This window comes from Lampetra fluviatilis, chromosome 35, assembly GCF_964198595.1.
Source record: "Lampetra fluviatilis chromosome 35, kcLamFluv1.1, whole genome shotgun sequence".
Taxonomy (NCBI): Eukaryota; Metazoa; Chordata; class Hyperoartia; order Petromyzontiformes; family Petromyzontidae; genus Lampetra; species Lampetra fluviatilis.
The window spans coordinates 8,725,889-8,746,252 of NC_136309.1; the positions used below are offsets into that span (position 1 = coordinate 8,725,889).

The window sequence follows — 20,364 nt, forward strand, 5'->3', positions numbered from 1 at the left end:
GGGTTTAATGACACATTTATATATTTACGCGATCTAATCCAAAAACCCTGTATTATGGATACTTAATCAGTGTGGGTTGATGAAGAAGTTGTGAGGTCAGGCTATGGTCAATGCCGTGCGCTGACGACTATGTTACTGCCCCCAAAGTACTGTGTAGAGCCTAAATCGAGCAATGTCTGAAGGTGTTCAAAGAGTCCGAAGGGTTACATCTATAAATTATTAGAATCCCCATCATGGCAGAAAAAAAAGCTGTGCAAGCCGGAACACCACAAGTTTCGGGTAACATCAAAACGTATACAAATATCACTCAGCCTCGTGTGTTATGAATTAAATCGTGAACAATTCCTAAACAATTGCATGACACCATACACTGCAGTCCTCTTGTCAGATATGTGAAATATGCACATTGCTTGGAGTTGAGAAATCGTGCGTTTGACGCAGTTAATGTCAGTCTGGAGGTTATAAGAAGGCAGGGGTCGGCAACCCAAAATAACAGCAAAAAAAATCAATACTTAAAGATCCGCAATGTATGCAAATACGAGACGATGGTCCTGAATAAACGAAGTCCTGAAGCAGTCCTCATAGTCGCGTGCAGCTCCAGAGCCGCAGTTTGCCAACCCTGGTATAAGGTAAATTCATCGTCTTAAAAAAAATGTGTTCTGATGCATGGTGATTGAAAAACAAGACTCAAAAGGCTTGGATGTGCCAGTGGACAAGGGGTGTAAGTCCATCAAGCAACTTAATCAGAATCTTTATTTATCCTGGATAAATCTGATGAGCTATGAAGCTCTTTTTCACAGATGTCCAGTAGGGGCGGGTCAGAAAGTTACGACAAACAATACAAAAATACGAAAGGAGTGCAAAGTATAGGAAAGGTAAACAAATCACTCAATACAAATATACTAAAAATAAATTATTATTATTATTTTACCAAATAAAGCCCACTGAGCTATTATTTTTGCAGAAGCAACCTGGCCACCAATGATAGCTTAACGAAATGGAGTATCACGTGAAAATTTATAGCAGCCACAATAATATAAACGCGTGTTTATAAATGTGGAGGGGAAAACCAGAGGACCTGGAGAAAAAATCCACGAGACCACTGGGAGAGAGACACGCAAACTCCAAATATACAACGGGAGTCAGGGTCGGGTTCGAACCCACGACCTCCTGTATACCAAGCGAGGTAGTTGACATCTCACCAACTGATGGAAGAAGAATGGCACAGACCGAACGAAGGATTGTTGGAACAAGCTACTCTAACATCCTCCTAAGCAAAAGGCCCACCAGATGCCCGAGTTTCCATTGGTAAAAAATATAAATGTAAAGGTACAGCCCTACAATGGCTTGCTCCCGTCACTGCTGGTGGAAGGCCCTCTACTAGAGGGAGTATCTACTCTTCCACACTAGCCAGATTTTTTTTTTAAGATGTGGGAGCGTCCAAGGTGTGCCCACCGAATGTAATGGCATGAGGCAAATCTCGCAGTGCTGCACCTTTTTACATTTTCATGGAAACACTCGATTAAGATGTGAGAATGTTAAACAGAAATTCAAAAGAGGGTTGTGTACAACAAGTACAACTGCAGTGCATGTTACCCCTCGATTTACGAACGCGTTCGTTTTACGAAATTTCACACAAAAACGCAATTGACAAATTATGGGCACTTTTCGATTTACGAAATCGAATTTCCCCATGAACGCAAATTTCACCACGGCACGCGCCACATGAGATCATGAAGCCACGCGGAACTCTGCGTCGTCATCCATCCGCCACAATGTCGCGGTGTCCCCTCCAGCAGAACCGCAACGTCCTTCACATCACCTTGACAGCTATTGAATGCCAACATGCACATCCTTTGGTGAGGTCCCTGGAAAGGTGAATTTATTTGATGAATTACGATTCAGTCATTCTAATGACTACGTTCTTTATTCTTTTATTTGTATTGTGCAAATGATATTGGTGCATATGTTTAGGTTAGGAATAGCGCTGGAATGACACGACTGAAACAGCTCCCTCACTTTTTTGTATTAAATAAATTGGGAAAGGCCATTCCGATTGACATTTCATTTTATGTGTGTTCTTTGAAGAAGGCATCCCTAACGGATAGGGATAGCTGTACTTAGCACAAATTAAAATGATGCTGATGATACAAAACCGAAAGAATAATGGACGGAAAGAAAACAGAAGAGAAAACTTAAAATAACACCTTTTACTTTACCACCCATTATCGTGTCCCAAGGCACACTATAATCATAAGAAATACGAACAAAAGAGAAACTCCAGAGACTCGAATGTATTGAAGAGAAATGAGGCGAGAGAGAGATGAAGTTGCCGGAGGATGCAAGAAAACAGAAAGGGACGATGTTGTTGCAACTTCAAACCGCAGCCTGTGTCTGCATTTTAGGAGCACCAACAAAAGGGAACTATTTCCATTTTACAGGAATCTAGTTCTTCTTTGTTGAGCTGGATACTCCTTACAACGCAATGGGTATTTTTTTTGTTTCTGCAGCTAACCCAGTAAGTGGCTGACCCTCTGCGCCAAGACCATGGAATGCCCTCCCCACCAGTGGTTAGACAAGGCGAGCTCACTCACCATGCTACGTCTTCTTTCGCATGCAGGCCTGCACTCCCCACGTATGACACAGTGGACTCTGTAGTATTTATATTTACCAACTTCGTGCATGGGAGCACTGAGATCCCTCGATGAATTGCCCCTCGTTAATGTAATTTATGATTCATCTTCTTGGTTCTTTCGGTAAAGTCACGTAGAAGAGAAGTTATAAAATAATAAAAATAAAACATAATAAAATTATTCTCACGACGTTTCGGCCACAACGCAAGTAGCCGTCCTCAGGTGAAAACCAGGTCTGTCGAGGCGACAGCGTCTGAGGACGGCTACTTGCGTTGTGGCCGAAACGTCGTGAGAATAATTGTATTTTTATTATTTTATTACTTCCCTTCTACGTGACTTTACCGAAAGAACCAAGAAGATGAATCCCTGCAGTCACGAAAGCTTTAAATCGAAATTTAATTTATGATTATTATCATCATTCGAACAAATGTAAAGGTAAAGGGGCAGCGCTGTAATGACTCGCTCTCATCACTGTCGGTGGAAGGGCCTCCGCTAGAGGGAGCTTTAGGGGCCCCTTCAAGCTCTAGACCAGGGGTCGGCAACCTGCAGCTTCGAAGCCGCGTGCGGCTCTTTAACGACTGCTTCGTGACCTCATTTATTAAGGACCCACCGTCTCGTATTTACCACAGTGCATTGCGGCCCTTGAAAGTAATTTTACCAAACTAGAAAAAAATGTTTCCTCTTGTTAGTTTGGTTGCCGGCCCCTGCCTCAGACTATAATCGGCCTAATCTTCCACGCTGGCCAGAACATCGTGACGAAGGATGGGAGTACCCACACTTTACCCCACCGCGCATGACCTGCCGACGACGGACCAGCGCTCCCCACTTACACGGCTGGGTGGCACAGAGGCAGAGAGAGAAACGTGCAGCGTATAATAAGTAATATTTAAAATATTTCTTTTTTAAACACGCTTTGATGAAATGTACCGTACGAGTAATGGCAGAACTCCACGACTCCATGAAGTGGCCCCGAGGCTTATCATAACGTAAGGGACCTTGGTGATTTACAGCCAACGTCAGTTGAGCGTGGACAGTTAGACCCAAGCCGAAACATAACATATAAAAATGAATGTTTAAAAATACTTTTTTCTTATGATAGAATATAGTATTGTCATCAAGTTTGCAGTCGATACCACACTGGGAAGTGGGTTTAAATTGAGTTACACGATTTGAGGATACAACGACAACAACAGACAAAATGAGTTAATAGAAAGCGTGTAAAAATGCAGATACCCCCGCTCGTGGTCCCGAGCCCACCACTCCCCGTCCTGCTATAAACCCACATTTTTTAAAGTTCTGGACTGGGGACTACGGATTTTCTGTACCCCTGCCCCGAATGCCCTCCGCGCGGCATGGTTTGTGCGCTGCACCCGGCTCTGATTGAAATATATTACAAAAAATATATGAACACAAAAAAAAAATTTGCACTGTTGTTTCAGCTGCCAGGGCGGGCGATCGAACCGGCGACCTCTTGATTGCGAATCCCGTGTGATGACCAATTAGACTGGCAGCTTCCCTAAGATAATCATATGCAGATATAGAGTGTATAAAGATATGCCTCCATTTTCCAAGAGATTATGCATTTACCCACGGTTTTGTACAGTGTCTGGAGATCGTATTTTTATCTAATTTAATTTGTCGCCTTAAACAAGGCTCTAAACAGATTATTAGGAATTGTACAGCAAAACAGCGTGATGAGATGAGATGGGTTGATGAGAAGGATAAATATAACGATGCATTAGATAAATGATGATGATGAAAGTGGCAATGAGTGGTTGATGATGAGTGGGTGCGATGAATGGGTAGGGAAATTGCGAAGAGGGATGGAGTTAATGATGGGACAGGAAGGGGAGTTGGGGTATGCAAGGGAAAATAAGTGAGTTTTGAGGCAAGAACGAAAAATAGTTAGGCTGAATGTATGTTGAACTTCTTTCGCACCGTACGTAGCCAACCGTGTGAACTGGAGGTGCGATTGTTTGACGTGGAGGGGAAGTTTGTTCAAGCGTAAGGCGGCTAGAAGTGACAAAGAATGGAATAGTGGTTGGGCATAGGAAGGAGGGGGGGGCAGAGACAGAGACGAGGGAAGCGAGACAGAATATATAAATACAAATTGTCTTGTTTGTTTAAAATGTCGCACACAGCATGTGGCAGTGGTGTCTGGATTTGTTGTTTGGTATTAATTTACAAGTTGTATGGCGTGTTTTTTTCTCCAGTCCTGTTGTTGACCGCGTAATTCTAATGTGGTGGGTTGTCTTTTTTTTTCCTCTCATACATTTCAGGAGCTCCTCTGATATGGTGGAAATTGAAAAAGCACTTGGAACACTGTCCAAAAAATTCTCTCATGCTCATCACTCTCATCTTGGAACATTTACAAAAGGTAAAAAAACATTTTTTTTTGTCCATGATGAACACAAATATCCCCCGTATAGCCTGGAACAGACTGTTGGGGCAAATGCTGTTAACGAGTGCCTATGAAGTCCGGCATGGCACACGAGGGAGTGGGTAGCCAACACCACGCCCGACCGCCTTTGTCTCCTGATTGGCGATGGTTACACACACTGCACTAGCTACTCATTTGAGGCTGAGTCGACCTAGGGCAGGCCCAGGACCGGTTCAGATAATCGTCACTGGTGTTGGCCATGAGCAGGAATCGAACCCGGGTTGCTGGGTTTGTAGCGCAGCGTGCTAACAGCTACACCACTGCTACCCATGCTCACCATTTCAGTGACACATGCGAAAACCCCATCACTCACTTAAATATTCGTGCAGGCCTGAAAAACAAATAGATTTAACACTCAATGCATGTTGAACTTTTTAAATGTAAAATCACTGGGTCTCCAATATGACCACATACAATACATTTGTCACAGCTGCAGGAACCGTAAAGACATAACATTGCAAATTGGAGGTTCGTAGGTCACACAGCTTCCAAGTCATGGGTCATTGAAAGATTTGACATTTTTTTGGGTTGTCTGCGTGCCATGTTCGACTTTTGAAGCCATAACTCCCTAATAGCTGGAGCTACCCTAGAACACGAAAACGTAATTTGAAATCTATCTTGCAGCCCTTACCAACTCTACAAAGGGACACGATATTCCCATTAAAAGTTAATGCACTCATGTTCCGACCCACACACAGGTTTGCAATCTAAAACCTAATTAGACCAACAACCCTTGAGATGTTACACTGTTTTTCATGTAGGCAGCAATAGGGATATGCACCCGTGCCTGTGCAATAATTCAAGACTTAAAACATTTACGTAGTAGCAGAGGTGTGGACTCGAGTCATGTGACTTGGACTCGAGTCAGACTCGAGTCATGAATTTGATGACTTGCGACTCGACTTGGACTTGCATAACAATGACTTTGTCCCACCTCTGCGTAGTAGTATATAGCTAATTTTTGACGCTCAACTGTCACGCCAGGAGATGACATCGAACTCGCCACTTCGAGATTGCAAGCCCAGTGTGATAACCATCGCAGCATGGCAGCATCCATTCCACGCGTTAAAGGTTATATTTGACGATACGTGTGCCTGAAGAAGATCTGGATGTGATGTTTTTACATAACATCCCTGACTGAATATATAATGACTATCTCCCTACCGCGAGAAACTCATAACAGATCCATTTACTCCTAACATAGGTGACAGACGGTGTGCAAAGTGTGAATGTGAGCGATGTGCTTTTACACGTGCGTGTGTGTATGTGTGCGCTCGATTCTCGCTCACGGCCAACACCAGTGACGATTATCTGAACTGGGCGTCCCCTATGTCGACTCGACCTCAAATGAGTACCCAGTGCCACAGGGAGATAAAGGTGGCGGGCCTGGTGTTGGCCAGCCACCTCCTGGTGTGTCGTGCCAGCCTTAATAGGTGCTCGCTAATAGCACTTGCCCCAACAGTCTTTTAAGGCTACACGGGGGATCTTTGTCTTTGCCATTGCCGAGTGTGACCCGGCCGTCATGTATTGCAGGTGGAGCAGGATGGCCAGCGGGACAAGGTCGCCGCTCCGCTCATGCTCATGCTGATGTGCACCATCGCACAGGTCAGCCGCCTCCCAGCAACATGACAACGTCGTGGGTTTAAAAAAAAAATGTATACTTCTATTTCGGGAACCAAGCCACAAAGTAACGACAACAGTTTGGGATAAAAGCATTCAATTATGGGTTTAACGTAATGAAGAGGACTGGTTTTAAGACTGCGCGGTTAGAAGGTATATGTTTACAAATGAATAGTCTTTCCAGTTTCAACTTTATAATGAATAATGGTGGTTATTTGATATATAAACATAGACACCATTTCAATCGAGAAGATGGGTACAAACTGAGCAATCATTGGAAGGACGTTATTAACCAGTTTAAGTCAAAACTGGCTGTGATGTTCCCAGCCTACCACCTTCCGATTTTAGTTGTTATTTTCGGCTCTCTGATATTTTACATTAACAGATTACATTTCTCACTAACACAGCTACCTCGTGCGCCATCCTCGAGGCGGCTGCTTCACAATCTCCCATTAACATGCTAATCTCTGACATTAACATAACCACCTTGGCACGCTCGTCATGGAGGATGCTCGCCGATCTCACATTAACATGCTAATCTCTCACAATAACACAGCTACCTTGGCGCACTCACCGTGTCGAAGGCTCGGCGATCTTGCATTGACATGCTCATTTTTGTCTGGCAGCCCTCTGATTGGTGGAAAGCCCACCACCGCCGCGGTCGCTGCCCACCACTTGCATTGGCATTGGCTGCTGACATTTGGGCTACGCCCATTTCAAACCTTTATAAGCAGTTGTCTTTAGAAGCTAACCCCCCTTTTCCTGAAGACGACCGCTTGTGTTGCGATCGAAACGTCGATATTTTTTTGTTATTTTTTCTGTCTACGTGACTTTACCGAAAGAACCAAAGAGTATGCAGCCACGAAAGCTTCAAATCAAGATTAATCTCTTACACATTAGTCATGGGTGAAATAAATGTATTTTTGTAGGATGGTACAGAGGGGAAAAGAGAGCCATGAAGTTCGCTATCCAAGAGTTTGCCGGGAACCCACTGACCACTCAAGCAACTGCTACTTCTGCATGGTGGACCCTTCCAAACGTCGGACTGGCAAGAATGCACCTGCTATCACGTATTCGGGCCTTCCTTCATCCATCGCTCTGGTGCCACACTGCCATGAGCTCCCCGTACCCACTCCTCCAGAGAGAGAGAGCAGCCGTCTTTAGAAGAGAGCAGCAAGTCAGAGAGCGAGGAAGGCGTAGATCCAGATGACAATTTCAGAGGTGGAGCTGAGTAGAGAAACCCATACTACCCAACCAAAAAGACCTCAACGACTTGATCAGAGATCTTGGTCTCACCAAGTCTAATGCCAAGCTTTTGACGTCTAGGCTCAAGCAGTGGAACTTGTTGGATGAAAGTGTGCAAGTCGCAGATCAGAGGAAGCGTCACCAACCTTTTTGCAGCTCCTTCACCCGTCAAGATCGGCTCTGCTTCTGCTACAATGTGACCAGTCTGTTCGAGGCAATCAGAATCGCCTGTAACCAGAATGAGTGGCGCCTCTTCATTGACAGCTCATCCAGGAGCTTCAAAGCCATGCTGCTCCATCATGGTAACAAGTACCCGCCTCTTCCCCTGGCTCACTCAGTGCACCTCAAATAGGATTACAACAGCATCAAGACCTTGCTGGATGCCTTGAAGTATGACGAGTACGGCTGGGAGGTCATCAAAGACTTCAAAATGGTGGCATTCCTGATTGGTCTCCAAGGTGGTTTTACAAAGTTTCGCCGCTATTTTTTTTCTGGATTTGAAGTTTTCGTGATTGCAAGGATCCATACTCTTTGGTTCTTTCGGCAAAGTCACGTAGGTGAAAATTTAAAAAACATCAGGGACACCAAGGCGCACGACCACAGCAGAGACACCAAGGCGCACGACCACAGGTGGGACTGACCACAGCGGACCGAATTCTCTGTGGAGGGAACAACGTCAAGTGGGAACCACTGGTGGACCCCCAGAAGGTGCTGATGTCACCACTGCACCTCAAATTGGGCCTTATGAAGCAATTTGTCAGAGCTGTAGATAAGGAGTCGGCAGCCTTCAAGTGCCTTCAAGACTTCTTCCCTAAGCTGTCTGAGGCAAAGGTCAAAGCCGGTGTCTTCGTCGGACCACAGATAAAGAAGAGCCTGGAGTGCAATGAATTTCCCAAGAAGCTCACTAGTAAGGAGAAAGCGGCTTGGGACAGCTTTGTCGAAGTGGTTCGTGGCTTCCTGGGCAATCACAAGGTCGAAAACTATGTGGAGCTGGTTGAGACTGGTGAAGAACTACGGCAGAATGGGCTGTAGGATGTCCCTCAAAGTCCATATCCTTGATGCTCATCTTGAAAAATTTAAGGAGAACATGGGAGCGTACTCGGAGGAGCAAGGCGAGCGCTTCCACCAGGATATACTGGACTTTGAACGCCGCTACCAAGGACAGTATAACGAGAACATGATGGGAGACTATATTTGGGGGCTGATTCGTGAAAGTGATTTATGGTAAAGTCGTAAATCTCGAAAAACTATTCTCTCCTAAATCTTTTGTAGTATTTTTTGCATTACTTTAGTATCAATACATGTTAATTTTGATTCAAATGTTCATTTTTCCTGACTTTATGTGAACGAAAAGACACAAATTCGCCCGTTTTCTCACTGAAAATAGGTACATTTCAAAACATCACTGTCCTGTTCTTGGTTCTTTCGGTAAATTCACGTAGAAGCGAAGTAATAAAATAATAAAAATAAAACATAATACAATAATTCTCACGACGTTTCGGCCACAACGCAAGCAGCAGTCCTCAGGTGAAGACCATGTCTGTCGGGGAGACAGCACCTGAGGACGGCTGCTTGCGTTGTGGCCGAAACGTCTTGAGAATTATTTTATGTTTTATTTTTATTATTTTATTACTTCCCTTCTACGTGACTTTACCGAAAGAACCAAGAAGATGAATCCCTGCAGTCACGAAAGCTTTAAATCGAAATCACTGTCCTGGTCACAAAAGCAAAGTTTGTGGGGAATAATAGCCATTTTCTATACTTTTTAGGCATAAGCAATCACGAAATAACACTTACTACCCAGGAACAAAAATTGTGTTACATAGTGTTATCCAGAACGAAAAGAGCAGGTTAACCTTGAAGCATCCATGTGCTATGCGTAATGTGGATGATATGGACAGTACATTATCTGAGATGCAGCAATGGTAACTGGGGTAGCCCATGGGAGCTCCTCCGTAATTAGTCACAATTGATGTTGAGGAATAGTGTTTGCTCAGAATCCTTATGGAGATTGTATCACTCCGAGTAATAATAAATAATAATACATTGGACTTATATAGCGCTCTTCATCCATGTGTAACGACTCGAACGACAAACTACTAGGAGCCTCACCATTGGAACCTCATTTGCCAGAAGAAAAAATATGATAATTGGATTTTTACCCTTTTATCTGGCAACAAAACTGCCACCTTTTTTTTACAAGGAGTCATGTTTGCATAGACCACAATACCTGCAGTCGTAATGCAAAAAAGAAAAAGGTGTCAGTTTTGTTGCCAGATAAAAGGGTAAAAATCCAATTATCATATTTTTTTCTTCTGGCAAATGAGGTTCCAATGGTGTAAATGCTTACCCCGAGCTCCCATACTCTGATGGTGCATTGTCTTTGAGTTGTGCGCCTTTTGGCGTCATCTGGTCCAACACAATGTGAGACTAGGCTCTAAGGAAAGCTGTCTCGGGTGTGGACCAATCAACTTCAAGGACAGTGCATACATTATCAGAGTTATGTTTTTTGTTTGCATTACGACTACAGGTATTGTGGTCCATGCAAACATGACTCCTTGTAAAAAAAAGTGTCAGTTTTGTTGCCAGATAAAAGGGTAAAAATCCAATTATCATACGAGGAGCCTCTTTTATTATGACACAGTAACAATACGAGGTGCGGGCTTCCTGCTTGGTCTTGAAGCTCTTCCCTTCCCTCAAACGTCCCCTCCCCTTGTGCTCCCCCCTTTTATATCACTCGAGCCCCCTTTCTCGAATGTTCCCTCAACGTTTATCCCCTAGCCAATCCCTGTGCTTCTCTCATTTTTCCCAACCGTCATCTCTGGGTTTTCAAGTCTGTTTCTCGCCTATTTTCGTTCAAACCTTTTCATCAAATCACTTCAAAAGCCGTGCCTCCCGACCAATCATCGTGGAGGCCTCTTTCCGCCAATCGGAGACCTTGGCCTACTTTTGAATAACCGTTAGGCTGCACATTGGCTTGGGGTGATTGTTAATTTCGATCGTTACACATGGATCACAGAGAGCTGTATACAATATGCATAAACACAATGAGCATAAAAACCTATCAATTAAAATTACTGATAATAATAATAGGAGGGCAAGAGCCTGAAGATAAAATGAGGTGAAAGCCTTCCTAAAAAGGAATGCTTTAAGTCGAGGCTTAAACATAGCAATTGAAGCCGAATCCCTGATGCCTTTTAACAAAGCGTTTTACACAGGCAACAGCCCGGTCCCCCGCATCTCTTCTTCACTCCCAGGCCAAGGCGGAGGAGAACACGATCCGCAGACCTCAGACACTCTCAATAGAACACAGTGGGGGGATGGGGGCAAAGCAATTCGTGAAGGTGGTTGCATCAATGCGGAGCCAAGGCAGTTTGCTTTTGTGAAGTGACTTGACAATGACATGACATAAACTTTGTCCAATGTTCTTTGAACATCCACCTCGCACAACAAAATCAACTGTTTTCTCGTCGGCTATTCAAACCGAGTCTGTGTTGTGAAATTGTTCGCGATTGAATGTTTGATCAGACCCTCAGAGCTGGAATGGTTTTTTTTTCGTTTTAAAATAATATTCTGTTACAATGTTTTTTTTACGAATGTGTACCTAACGACATTATCTAGTACTGTTGTAGGGATCAATCCTAAAATTAGCATTACTTTTTGTCATGTAACCCAGGTCAAAAGAGGGAGTGTTTGGTGTGTCTCAAAGGGCCTGTATTTTTCATCTCCTGGTAAACGGATACAACTAATTCAGCAAAGGATCGCAGTAAAATGTAACACCAACTTGAGTTTATTGAGCCCTGTATATTTTCAAAAGCCAGCATAAATGTACGTCCTGACTCCACAATGCACTTTTCATTAACCAATCACATTTGGGGGGAAAGGGTCAAACACAACAGTTGGTCTTTAACCCTCTTTTGAAGATGATGGTGACGACGATGATGATTATTACCAATTAGCCCCAAAGATTGTGGTATTTTTTTTATACAGATCGGGACAATTGCTCAAAAGCGAGAGGCATTGCTAAGCAACAGGCATTATCATTTGCGATGCTGCACAATGATTTACTGCTCCCGAGCCTGCCATCCCGCTCGCTGCAAAACAAAATACAGTACGGGTTGGTTCAATGGTCCAAATACGTTGTTTGCTGTGGATTTTGGAGAGCTCATTCACCAGAGACTCGTGGCAATAAGGACTGCGCAACGTTTGTTTATTCCGGTGCAGAGCGGTTGTGGTGGAACACAGTTGCGCGAGTCGAGGGAAGGACTTTATTTGATACGTTTACTGAGCTGTGGTTACGTTGCCCAGCAGAAGTGTGGTCGCCGATTGTTGTTGCAGCAGTCAGAGGTTTGAGGTTCGATTCCTGCAGGCAGCCCTGGTAAATACTGCAAGTGTATGACTGCAAGTGTATTTACCATGAAATACTACGCGCCTTCTCCTTCACAGTGGACATTAACAGATTTCTTGATGCCATTTAAAAAATGTAGGCCATTGTGTGTGCCAGCATCATGGTTCAAATTTGCCATTTGTGGAAATGTACCCTCAACTTACTCAATTTGGATTACACTTAGCAACATTGCCCTCCACTGTGAAACTACTGCGGACAATGTGTCGGAACCATAGCGCCTTCGTGATAGCCTTGAAATACTAGGATGACGTGAATATCAAATGAATGAACGGATTCAGGTCTGAATGTGAACCGAGATTTGCATGGTATGTTTTTCAATATAAATTTCTCCGTCAAAATATTTTTTTTTAAACCCTGAAATGTGGCTGTGGATAATGATAAAATTATAATTTTTATTTACTTAGTTTAACACGTAGGCTTTCGCGACCAATGTTATTCATAATCAACGTTTTTGGGTTTAGATCGCGAATTGCCCGATGATGCTGGATGCAATTATCAGCGAAACGTCGTACTCAAATTGTAAATGTTGTGGCTTCAACACACCGGTGGGCTAAAGCAGTGAACTATTTGTCTTTTGTCAACGTGACACATTTTTACTGATTGGCCGTGTCGGGTGGTGGAGGGTTACGACACATTTATAAATAACGCGATCTAAACCCAAAAACGTTGATTATGAATTTTATTTACTTATTTATCCAGGAAAGCCATATTGGGTTGTCGGGCTCTTTTTCAGGAGGTCCCTGCATTGAGTTTTAAAAATGTAAGATGTTTTCAGCCAAGTAGTAATGAGTCCGAATAGCACAGTCGGCTATTTACAGTGCGAAAGATGTTAAACATGCACACGTACAAGTGGGAGGAAAAAATCGTAGCACCCAGAGAAAATGCACGTGCGCGAGGCGGCAATAACAACAGTCTATCACCGTACAAATGGAGACAGATAGCGATTAGGCCACTGCCCATACTGCCTTCTCCTGGCGAGCCAGGGTATAGCACCTCGACGCGCAGGCCGCTGGGCTATGGGCGTGCGCCATCACCGCCCGGATGCTACCGATTAGCCACGACTGCCATGGGAGCCAAAATTTTGACTATAGAAACGGCTGTAAAATGTTCAATCTCTCCAAGTGTGGCTTACCAAGCCGCAATGAAACTTGCCGCCCACTTGAGATTCAATTGTGCGACTCATTTGTGATGTAATTGAAAATTGTTAAAAACAAGATAACAGTGTTATCAAGTTTATTCAATTCTAATAACCAATGCTATGTTTTGTTACAGTCATGACGTAGAATCGCTACTCATAGCATGGCACATTGGAGGTGTCAGCTGGGAAATACGGGAATGAGAATGGAAATTGTATAAATTATATATATGAGTGGGCTTGCAATGGTTTATGGATGGTTGGTGTACGTGAAAAGCCGGGCGTTTTGGTGGACGTGCTGTGCGGTGCATTGCTTTGTATTGATTGAGTGGTTCAAACGGATCGTTGTTTGTGTCTTGTCTTTTTTGCAAGGAGTTACAGACGGGGTCTTATTATTGTAATGGAAAATAAGGCTCAATAGTGGGGTTAGTAAGGTGGCAGTTCAAAAGTATTTACAACTGGATACCGCAAATCTGTTTACTCGAGTGTGACCAACTGATAGGTCTGTTTATATAAATGCACCTGACAGACTAATTCTTAGATTTGTTGGTTGGGAAGGTGGAGGATGTAAATATATATAAATAACAGCACCAGAAGGGTGGGGGAGGGAGGCAGCTGCCAGCGAGCGAGTTCCATTTACAGGGACTCCTTTACTTCTGAACATTCGACTTACGAACTTTCAAAGATGCGAACAAATCTGTCCGTATGTCCAGTTGCCTGTTCGGACCGAGAGTCGGAAGTTCAACCGCTGCGCAATAGATGGCGGTGGTGGCATCTACATCGACAGGAAATTATTAACTTTTAAAGCCATTCCCCGTGTTGAGTGTACATGCCCTACAATATGTTTGAAATTGACAGGAGTAAAGTTGGACTTTCGAACAAATCGACCTACGAACAGACCTCTGGAACCTAACTCGTTCATAAGTAGAGTAGTCCCGATAGTTTTGTGGTGAGGGGGGGGGGTGGTGAGGTGATTATATTCATTATTTTGTTGCTATAAATGTCCAAATGATGGGCCACTTTGTTGAGCTATCATTTGTGGCCAAGTCGCTTCTGAAAAAAAGTCAATACCTCAGTGGGCTTTGCCTGGTAGGATGGGGATAGTTTAGTGTTGTATTTGTTTGGGTGATTTGTTTACCTTTCTTGTACTTTGCACTATTATCGTGTTTTTGTACTGTTTGTTGTTGTAACGTTCTTACCCACCTCTACTGGACATCTGTGAAAAAGAGCTTTATATCTCATCCTATTCATTCAGTATAAATACATATTCTGAGTAAGATTTTGCAGTGCCGAGACTGTGAGAATTGCGGTATTGAGATTGGTTTTAATTGTGCATTGAAAAAAAAACATAAATGTGTTGATTTCGAAGGATGTTAAAAATGTCACGAGTAATCTAAACGTGGCTACGGATCACAGCAGGGTACACACACACACACAAAAAAAACACATTTAGAGAAAGGCAAGTTGAACTTTTTGGGACCTGAAATGAGAAAACAGGAGGCATCATACAATGTTTTGACTCGGAAAATTAGAAGTACAAGAATACGGGGAAGGGAGTGAATTATCTACTTAAGATATTTAAACAATTTGATGCCACTGGGAGGAGTAACCAATGCAAATCTTTTGAGTAAATATCACGGACAGATTTAAATGGAAAGTCGATGATCGCCAACGTTTTTGAGAAAGGACACGGCGCATAGAGAGAGAGAAAATAGCGGGACATGGCCAATTTATTTTAGAAGCTAAATTATCGAAACAAAAATTAAGTACAACTACTTTGTTTCATCAAACCTGCGTATTTATTAACGTAATATTTGTTTACGATTGAGAACCAAAAGGGTGCAAGGTTCCATTAAAGGTTATAAACCACTACATTAGAGTACGTGTATCTAAAGCGGTTATTGAAGGCAGACCACAATCAAATTGTTTAACTTAAGAGGGGCACCAGGGCGCGTTGGCTTACTTGGGAAAACTGACCATGATAACAAAAAGCAACGTAACTCACGTGCCAACAGGAGACAGATTTAAATCAGATAGATTTGACCTAGGATACGTATGGGTCAGATACATGGAAAATCTTTAGCAATTGTGTTGCTAGCTCCAGGAACTATTTGGGTGTCCTAAGTGACAATATGTCCACAAAGCAACGAAGCGACAAATATAGCAACCGTCTGAGATGAGGACATAATGCAGATTGAGCAGCGATTATTGGTGTGTATTCTATTGTTGTGTATGATGGCAATGTGTTTCAGGAGCTCAATGCCAATGTCCAGGTCTGATAGTCATGAGAGGGCTTCAGAAGAGAGTTCGTGTGCATCAGTTTGCCGAATATCACCCCTTTCTGAATTTTATCGTGACATTTTTGACATTGTAAAGGCCTCTCTCTCAAGCAAGATCCGGTGACTTTTTGAGGCTGTTTTGGCGACTTGGCCGCATTGGCGGCCGTGCCCAGTCTGATGTCGTTCCCAGGCCCCACACGTCACGGACGAGGTCCTCACCCGGGCCTACCAGGTGTGCGTAGGATTCATCACGAGGCCCCGGCACGTGGCCGCCTTCACCAAGTCTGTGCTGCAGTTCATCAGCACCGAACGCCGGGCTCCAGGTCGGTTAACGACGCATCTCAAACCCGGCCGTTCGTGCCTGCCGCGGAAGAACGTGCGACAACGGGTGCGCTTTACGTCCGCGTGTGTCCCGGGATTATCCGTTTTCAAGTTGCAAGCAAAAGTAGCGGCCACTAGGGAATAGAATAGAAGCCAATTTGGCAGAAGTTTTGAAAAAGATGTTCTTTATTCACTTTTCCGACGCGGGCTCAATTTCAACAGTCGACATGTGGTCCAGCGACATAAGCCGTGCGCGTCCTTATTTACAGAGCTCATTGTTGCGATTTTACAGGGTTGGCTGAACTGTTCTTAAAGTAATATGCAAAACTTACATTTTTATTTGACAAGGTAAGGCCCTCAGAGGTAAATATCTATTTTTCAGAAGTGATCTGGCTGCAAATGATATCTCAATGAAGTGGCTCATCACGTGGAAATGGATATCAGCCAAACACTCTAAATACACATTGATTCTCAATATGTGGAGAAAAACCGGACGACCCGGAGAAAAATCCACGCGACCAGAAAGACATAGATCCTCCGTGAAGCCTTAACAGACTGTTGGGGCAAGTGCTGTTAGCGAGTAGCACCTATGAAGGCAGGCACGGCACACGAGGGAGTGGGTGGCCAGCACCATGCCCGGCCGCCTTTGTCTCTCCCAGTGGCGATGTTTACACATCGCACCAGGTACTTATTTGAGGCTGAGTCGACCTAAGGAAGGCCCAGGACCGGTTCAGATAATCGTCGCCGGTGTTGGCCGTGAACGGGAATCGAACTTGGGTCGCCGGGTTCGTAGCGTAGCGTAGAGCTAACCGCTACACAACCGCTCCCCGGGGAGAGAGAGACACGCAAACACAGACAAGAGGTGGGGGGGGGGGGCAATTGGCTTTATTTTTTAAGTAAGTAGTATATATTGGCTGTGTCGGGTGGTGGCGTGTTTAACGACACATTTACATTCACGAGATAAACCCAAAAACTTCTACTATGGTCGCGAAAGCCTAGGTGTTAAACTGAAGTTTATATTATTACAATTTACTTAAAATCTACCGTGAAACACTTTTGTTAACGTAACACAGATTGTGTTACGCTGTAGCTGGTTGTTTGGAGAACCGGAGGCAGCACGTGACGGATAAAGACTCCCGTTATGGCCGACATACCACAACGTTAACCACACGGAAGGAGCTATAATGACGAACAAAAGTAATTTCGTTACGAGAGAAAAAAAGAGTCAGAAGTGCAAACGTATATTCTTGGCGTCTTGGACAAAGCTGCTTGCATCCTCCACATAACATAATGATTCCGTTTGTTTCTACTTAAGCTCACCGAGTGATGTGTGAAGTACCTCTTGCCATTGAGTCTTCCAGTTAGCCTCCCCTTCCCACCCACCTCCACACTCAAACTTATAAATTAGCGAGCTCTCACGGTTTCATTAGAGGAACTTGCAGGCTCAAGAGGCCCAGCGCAATGTAGGCCAAATTATTCATTTCAATTATATCCATTGAATATCACTGCAACAATTCAAGAATCCATTATTTTCTTTTTTTTCTCAACATTGTGGTTTAAGTAGCGGCCTCTCGTGATTGGAAAGGTTACATAAACCCATGTTGTACAACTTCCACGAATTGTGGAAACAAAAAAGATCGATTTTGACACGTACTTTGACGCGTATATTGTGAGATGAGAATGGACATCAGTTGCACCTTTAATTAATATCTCACTCTTATCGTGCGAAACATCCGAGTCAGCATATGAAACCAATATCTCCAAAATGTTTTTACAAAACTGGCTGGATGTTATTTTTGCCATTTAGAACACAACAGCATGGGTGTTGTATCTCACCTCTTAGCCATCGCCCATTCTCTTCCTCTTCCCTCCCCTCGCCTTTCCACGACTTCCCGTCCCTCCCCTACCGTTTCGTGATCCTTAAGTTACCCCTCTATCACGATCACTCATTCCTCAATACCTTGTACGCCCCTGCAATAGAAATAATTATATTGTCACCGTTCTTTTCACTGTATTAAGTACCTTAAGGCGCTCTGTAAATATTACATTAGATTAGATTTAGAACATGAAATTCAATGCACACCCACACTGAACGGATAATAAGCTTGTTTGCTTTCGATCTTTGCTTCTTGAAGAAAAATGTTCAACTACACAAGTAAATACGTGACCATCCTGTTCAAACTCTCTCTATGGACAAGTTGCCCCTCTTTATCCGGCGATTTGAGATGCAACTACATTCCAAAATGTATCTTGAAATAGGCAGAGCACTGGAATGAATTCTGACGTCATTATTACGTTGTGATGTCTTACCGAATTGCACGAAGCATTTGGAGTTACTGATTCAGTACCATGGCAGATCCCGTACATTCAAGCTGGAAACCATAATTTAAAAGATTTAAAAAAAATTCACGTGAGCAGAAATGGATTTGGTCAGCACAAATCGGTTCTAGGTATAGGAAACGAGGAATACCTTGAGCCTGTGATTGCGACAGAGCAGGGAGTCGATGGCATGAGATGCAAGGGGCAACGTGAGGGAATAAGTAACCTCCCCTCATACTGAGCAAAGGTTGATTGAGGGCTTCGACAGAGCTTAAACCTTTTTTATTTTACTAGGTAAGGCACACTGAACTATGTCGCTCTTTTCCAGGAGTGACACGGCCACAAATGATCGCTCAGCAAAGTGACTTACCGCGTGGAAATTGATATGAGCCTAATACTCTAAAAGCGTGTTTCTAAATGTGGAGAAAAAAACCAGAGTACCCGGAGAAAAATCCACACGACCACGGGGAGAGAGACATGCAAAGTCCAAATATACAGGTGGCATGTTTCTGGTTTGAACGCACGACCTCCTTCATACCAGGCAAGGAAGTTAATGTCTCACCACCGTGGCGATAGAAAACGCCTGAGTTGATGGAGTGGAAGAGGGCGTGGAGGGGAGTAGAATGTGATGAGAATGGAGAGGCAGGAGAGTGCGTGGAGGGGAGTAGAGCGAGATGAGAGTGGAGAGGAAGCAGAATACGTGGAGGGGAGTAGAGTGAGGCAAGAGTGGAGAGGCAGGAGAGTGCGTGGAAGGCAGTAGGGTGAGATGAGAGTGGAGAGGCAGGAGAGTGCGTGGAAGGCAGTAGAGTGAGATGAGAGTAGAGAGGCAGGAGAATGCGTGGAGGGGAGTAGAGCGAGATGAGAGTGGAGAGGTAGGAGAATGCGTGGAGGGGAGTAGAGCGAGATGAGAGTAGAGAGGCAGGAGAATGCAGAGGTAAGTCAAACGTGGAACGGTGCGCCGTTGGGAGGTGCGTCGACTCTGAGAAAAAGCCTTTTCGAACAAACGCTTCTGTCCGGACACAACAGTTGTGCATGGGTGGTTCAGTGCATTGAGCGAGCGCTATTGCATTCTTGGGGTTCAAATAAAGGCAGGCATCCATGACTAGATCTGGTTTGAGAGACAGCAAGTTTTCTGAGCTCAGACATCAACGATCAAATAAATATGCATTGCGCTTTGATTTTCCGTGAACTCACCATTTTCTATCTCTGAGGACGAAAACTCAAGATGTTACCATTACGTTATCAGCACTCTGATCGTAGTGTGTATGCCATCCATAACATCCTTATTGGCAAATCTGAACTATACTTAGCTAATTCATTATCCCCATTGTCAAACCCAAGAAACCTAAGGCGTCCATTTAATCGCCTTTTAAATATCTCTAGATCAGAAATTGGAGTAGGTAACAACGCCTTTCGCCGTTGCAGCACCAACTTTTGGAGCAACCTTGTTTCCTCCCTTAACATCACAAAACCTTCCTTCAGCAAATATCCTAAAGCAGAAGATGGATTAGTGCTGGATACAGTCACATTTGCCAACGTGATTCATAACTTTGATCATTACCAGTGTATCGATAGTCAGTCTTCATGCGTAATTTTATTGAGAGACTATTCTCTTCTGTTTTGGATTTATAAAGCGCCTTTCGCCCAAGGCGCTTGACAATGCTTGCCGACTACGGAACAGAATGGCAAGCTAAGGGAAGGACGGGTGGGGTAGTAGGGCCGTTAGTTATCGGGTTTGGAAAAGGAATGAGATATGGGCAGCAGGGGAAGGAGGCGATGGTGCGGGGGGTTGAAAGAGGAATGGATCGTGATAGTGGATGAGGCTGATAGAATGGGGTACAGTGAAGATGGATGGTACGGTATTAAGTGAGTGGTGTTATCTTGGTGTGGTCTGGGACTGTTTCGTCGTTTTTACTGTCTTGCCCAATCTTGATGAATCAGATTTAGAAAGTTAATGCATGTAT

General features: G+C 43.9%; 1 protein-coding gene across 1 annotated transcript in view; it reads left to right on the forward strand.

Annotated features, from left to right (window-relative positions):
- Window positions 1–20,364, forward strand: part of LOC144944670 (phosphoinositide 3-kinase regulatory subunit 6-like) — a 63,213-nt gene that overhangs the window by 7,208 nt on the left and 35,641 nt on the right. The window contains exons 2-4 of the mRNA XM_078873029.1: window positions 4,913–5,010; window positions 6,607–6,678; window positions 15,951–16,083. Of these exons, the coding sequence (XP_078729155.1) occupies window positions 4,913–5,010; window positions 6,607–6,678; window positions 15,951–16,083 (303 nt within the window). The remainder of the gene's footprint in view (window positions 1–4,912; window positions 5,011–6,606; window positions 6,679–15,950; window positions 16,084–20,364) is intronic.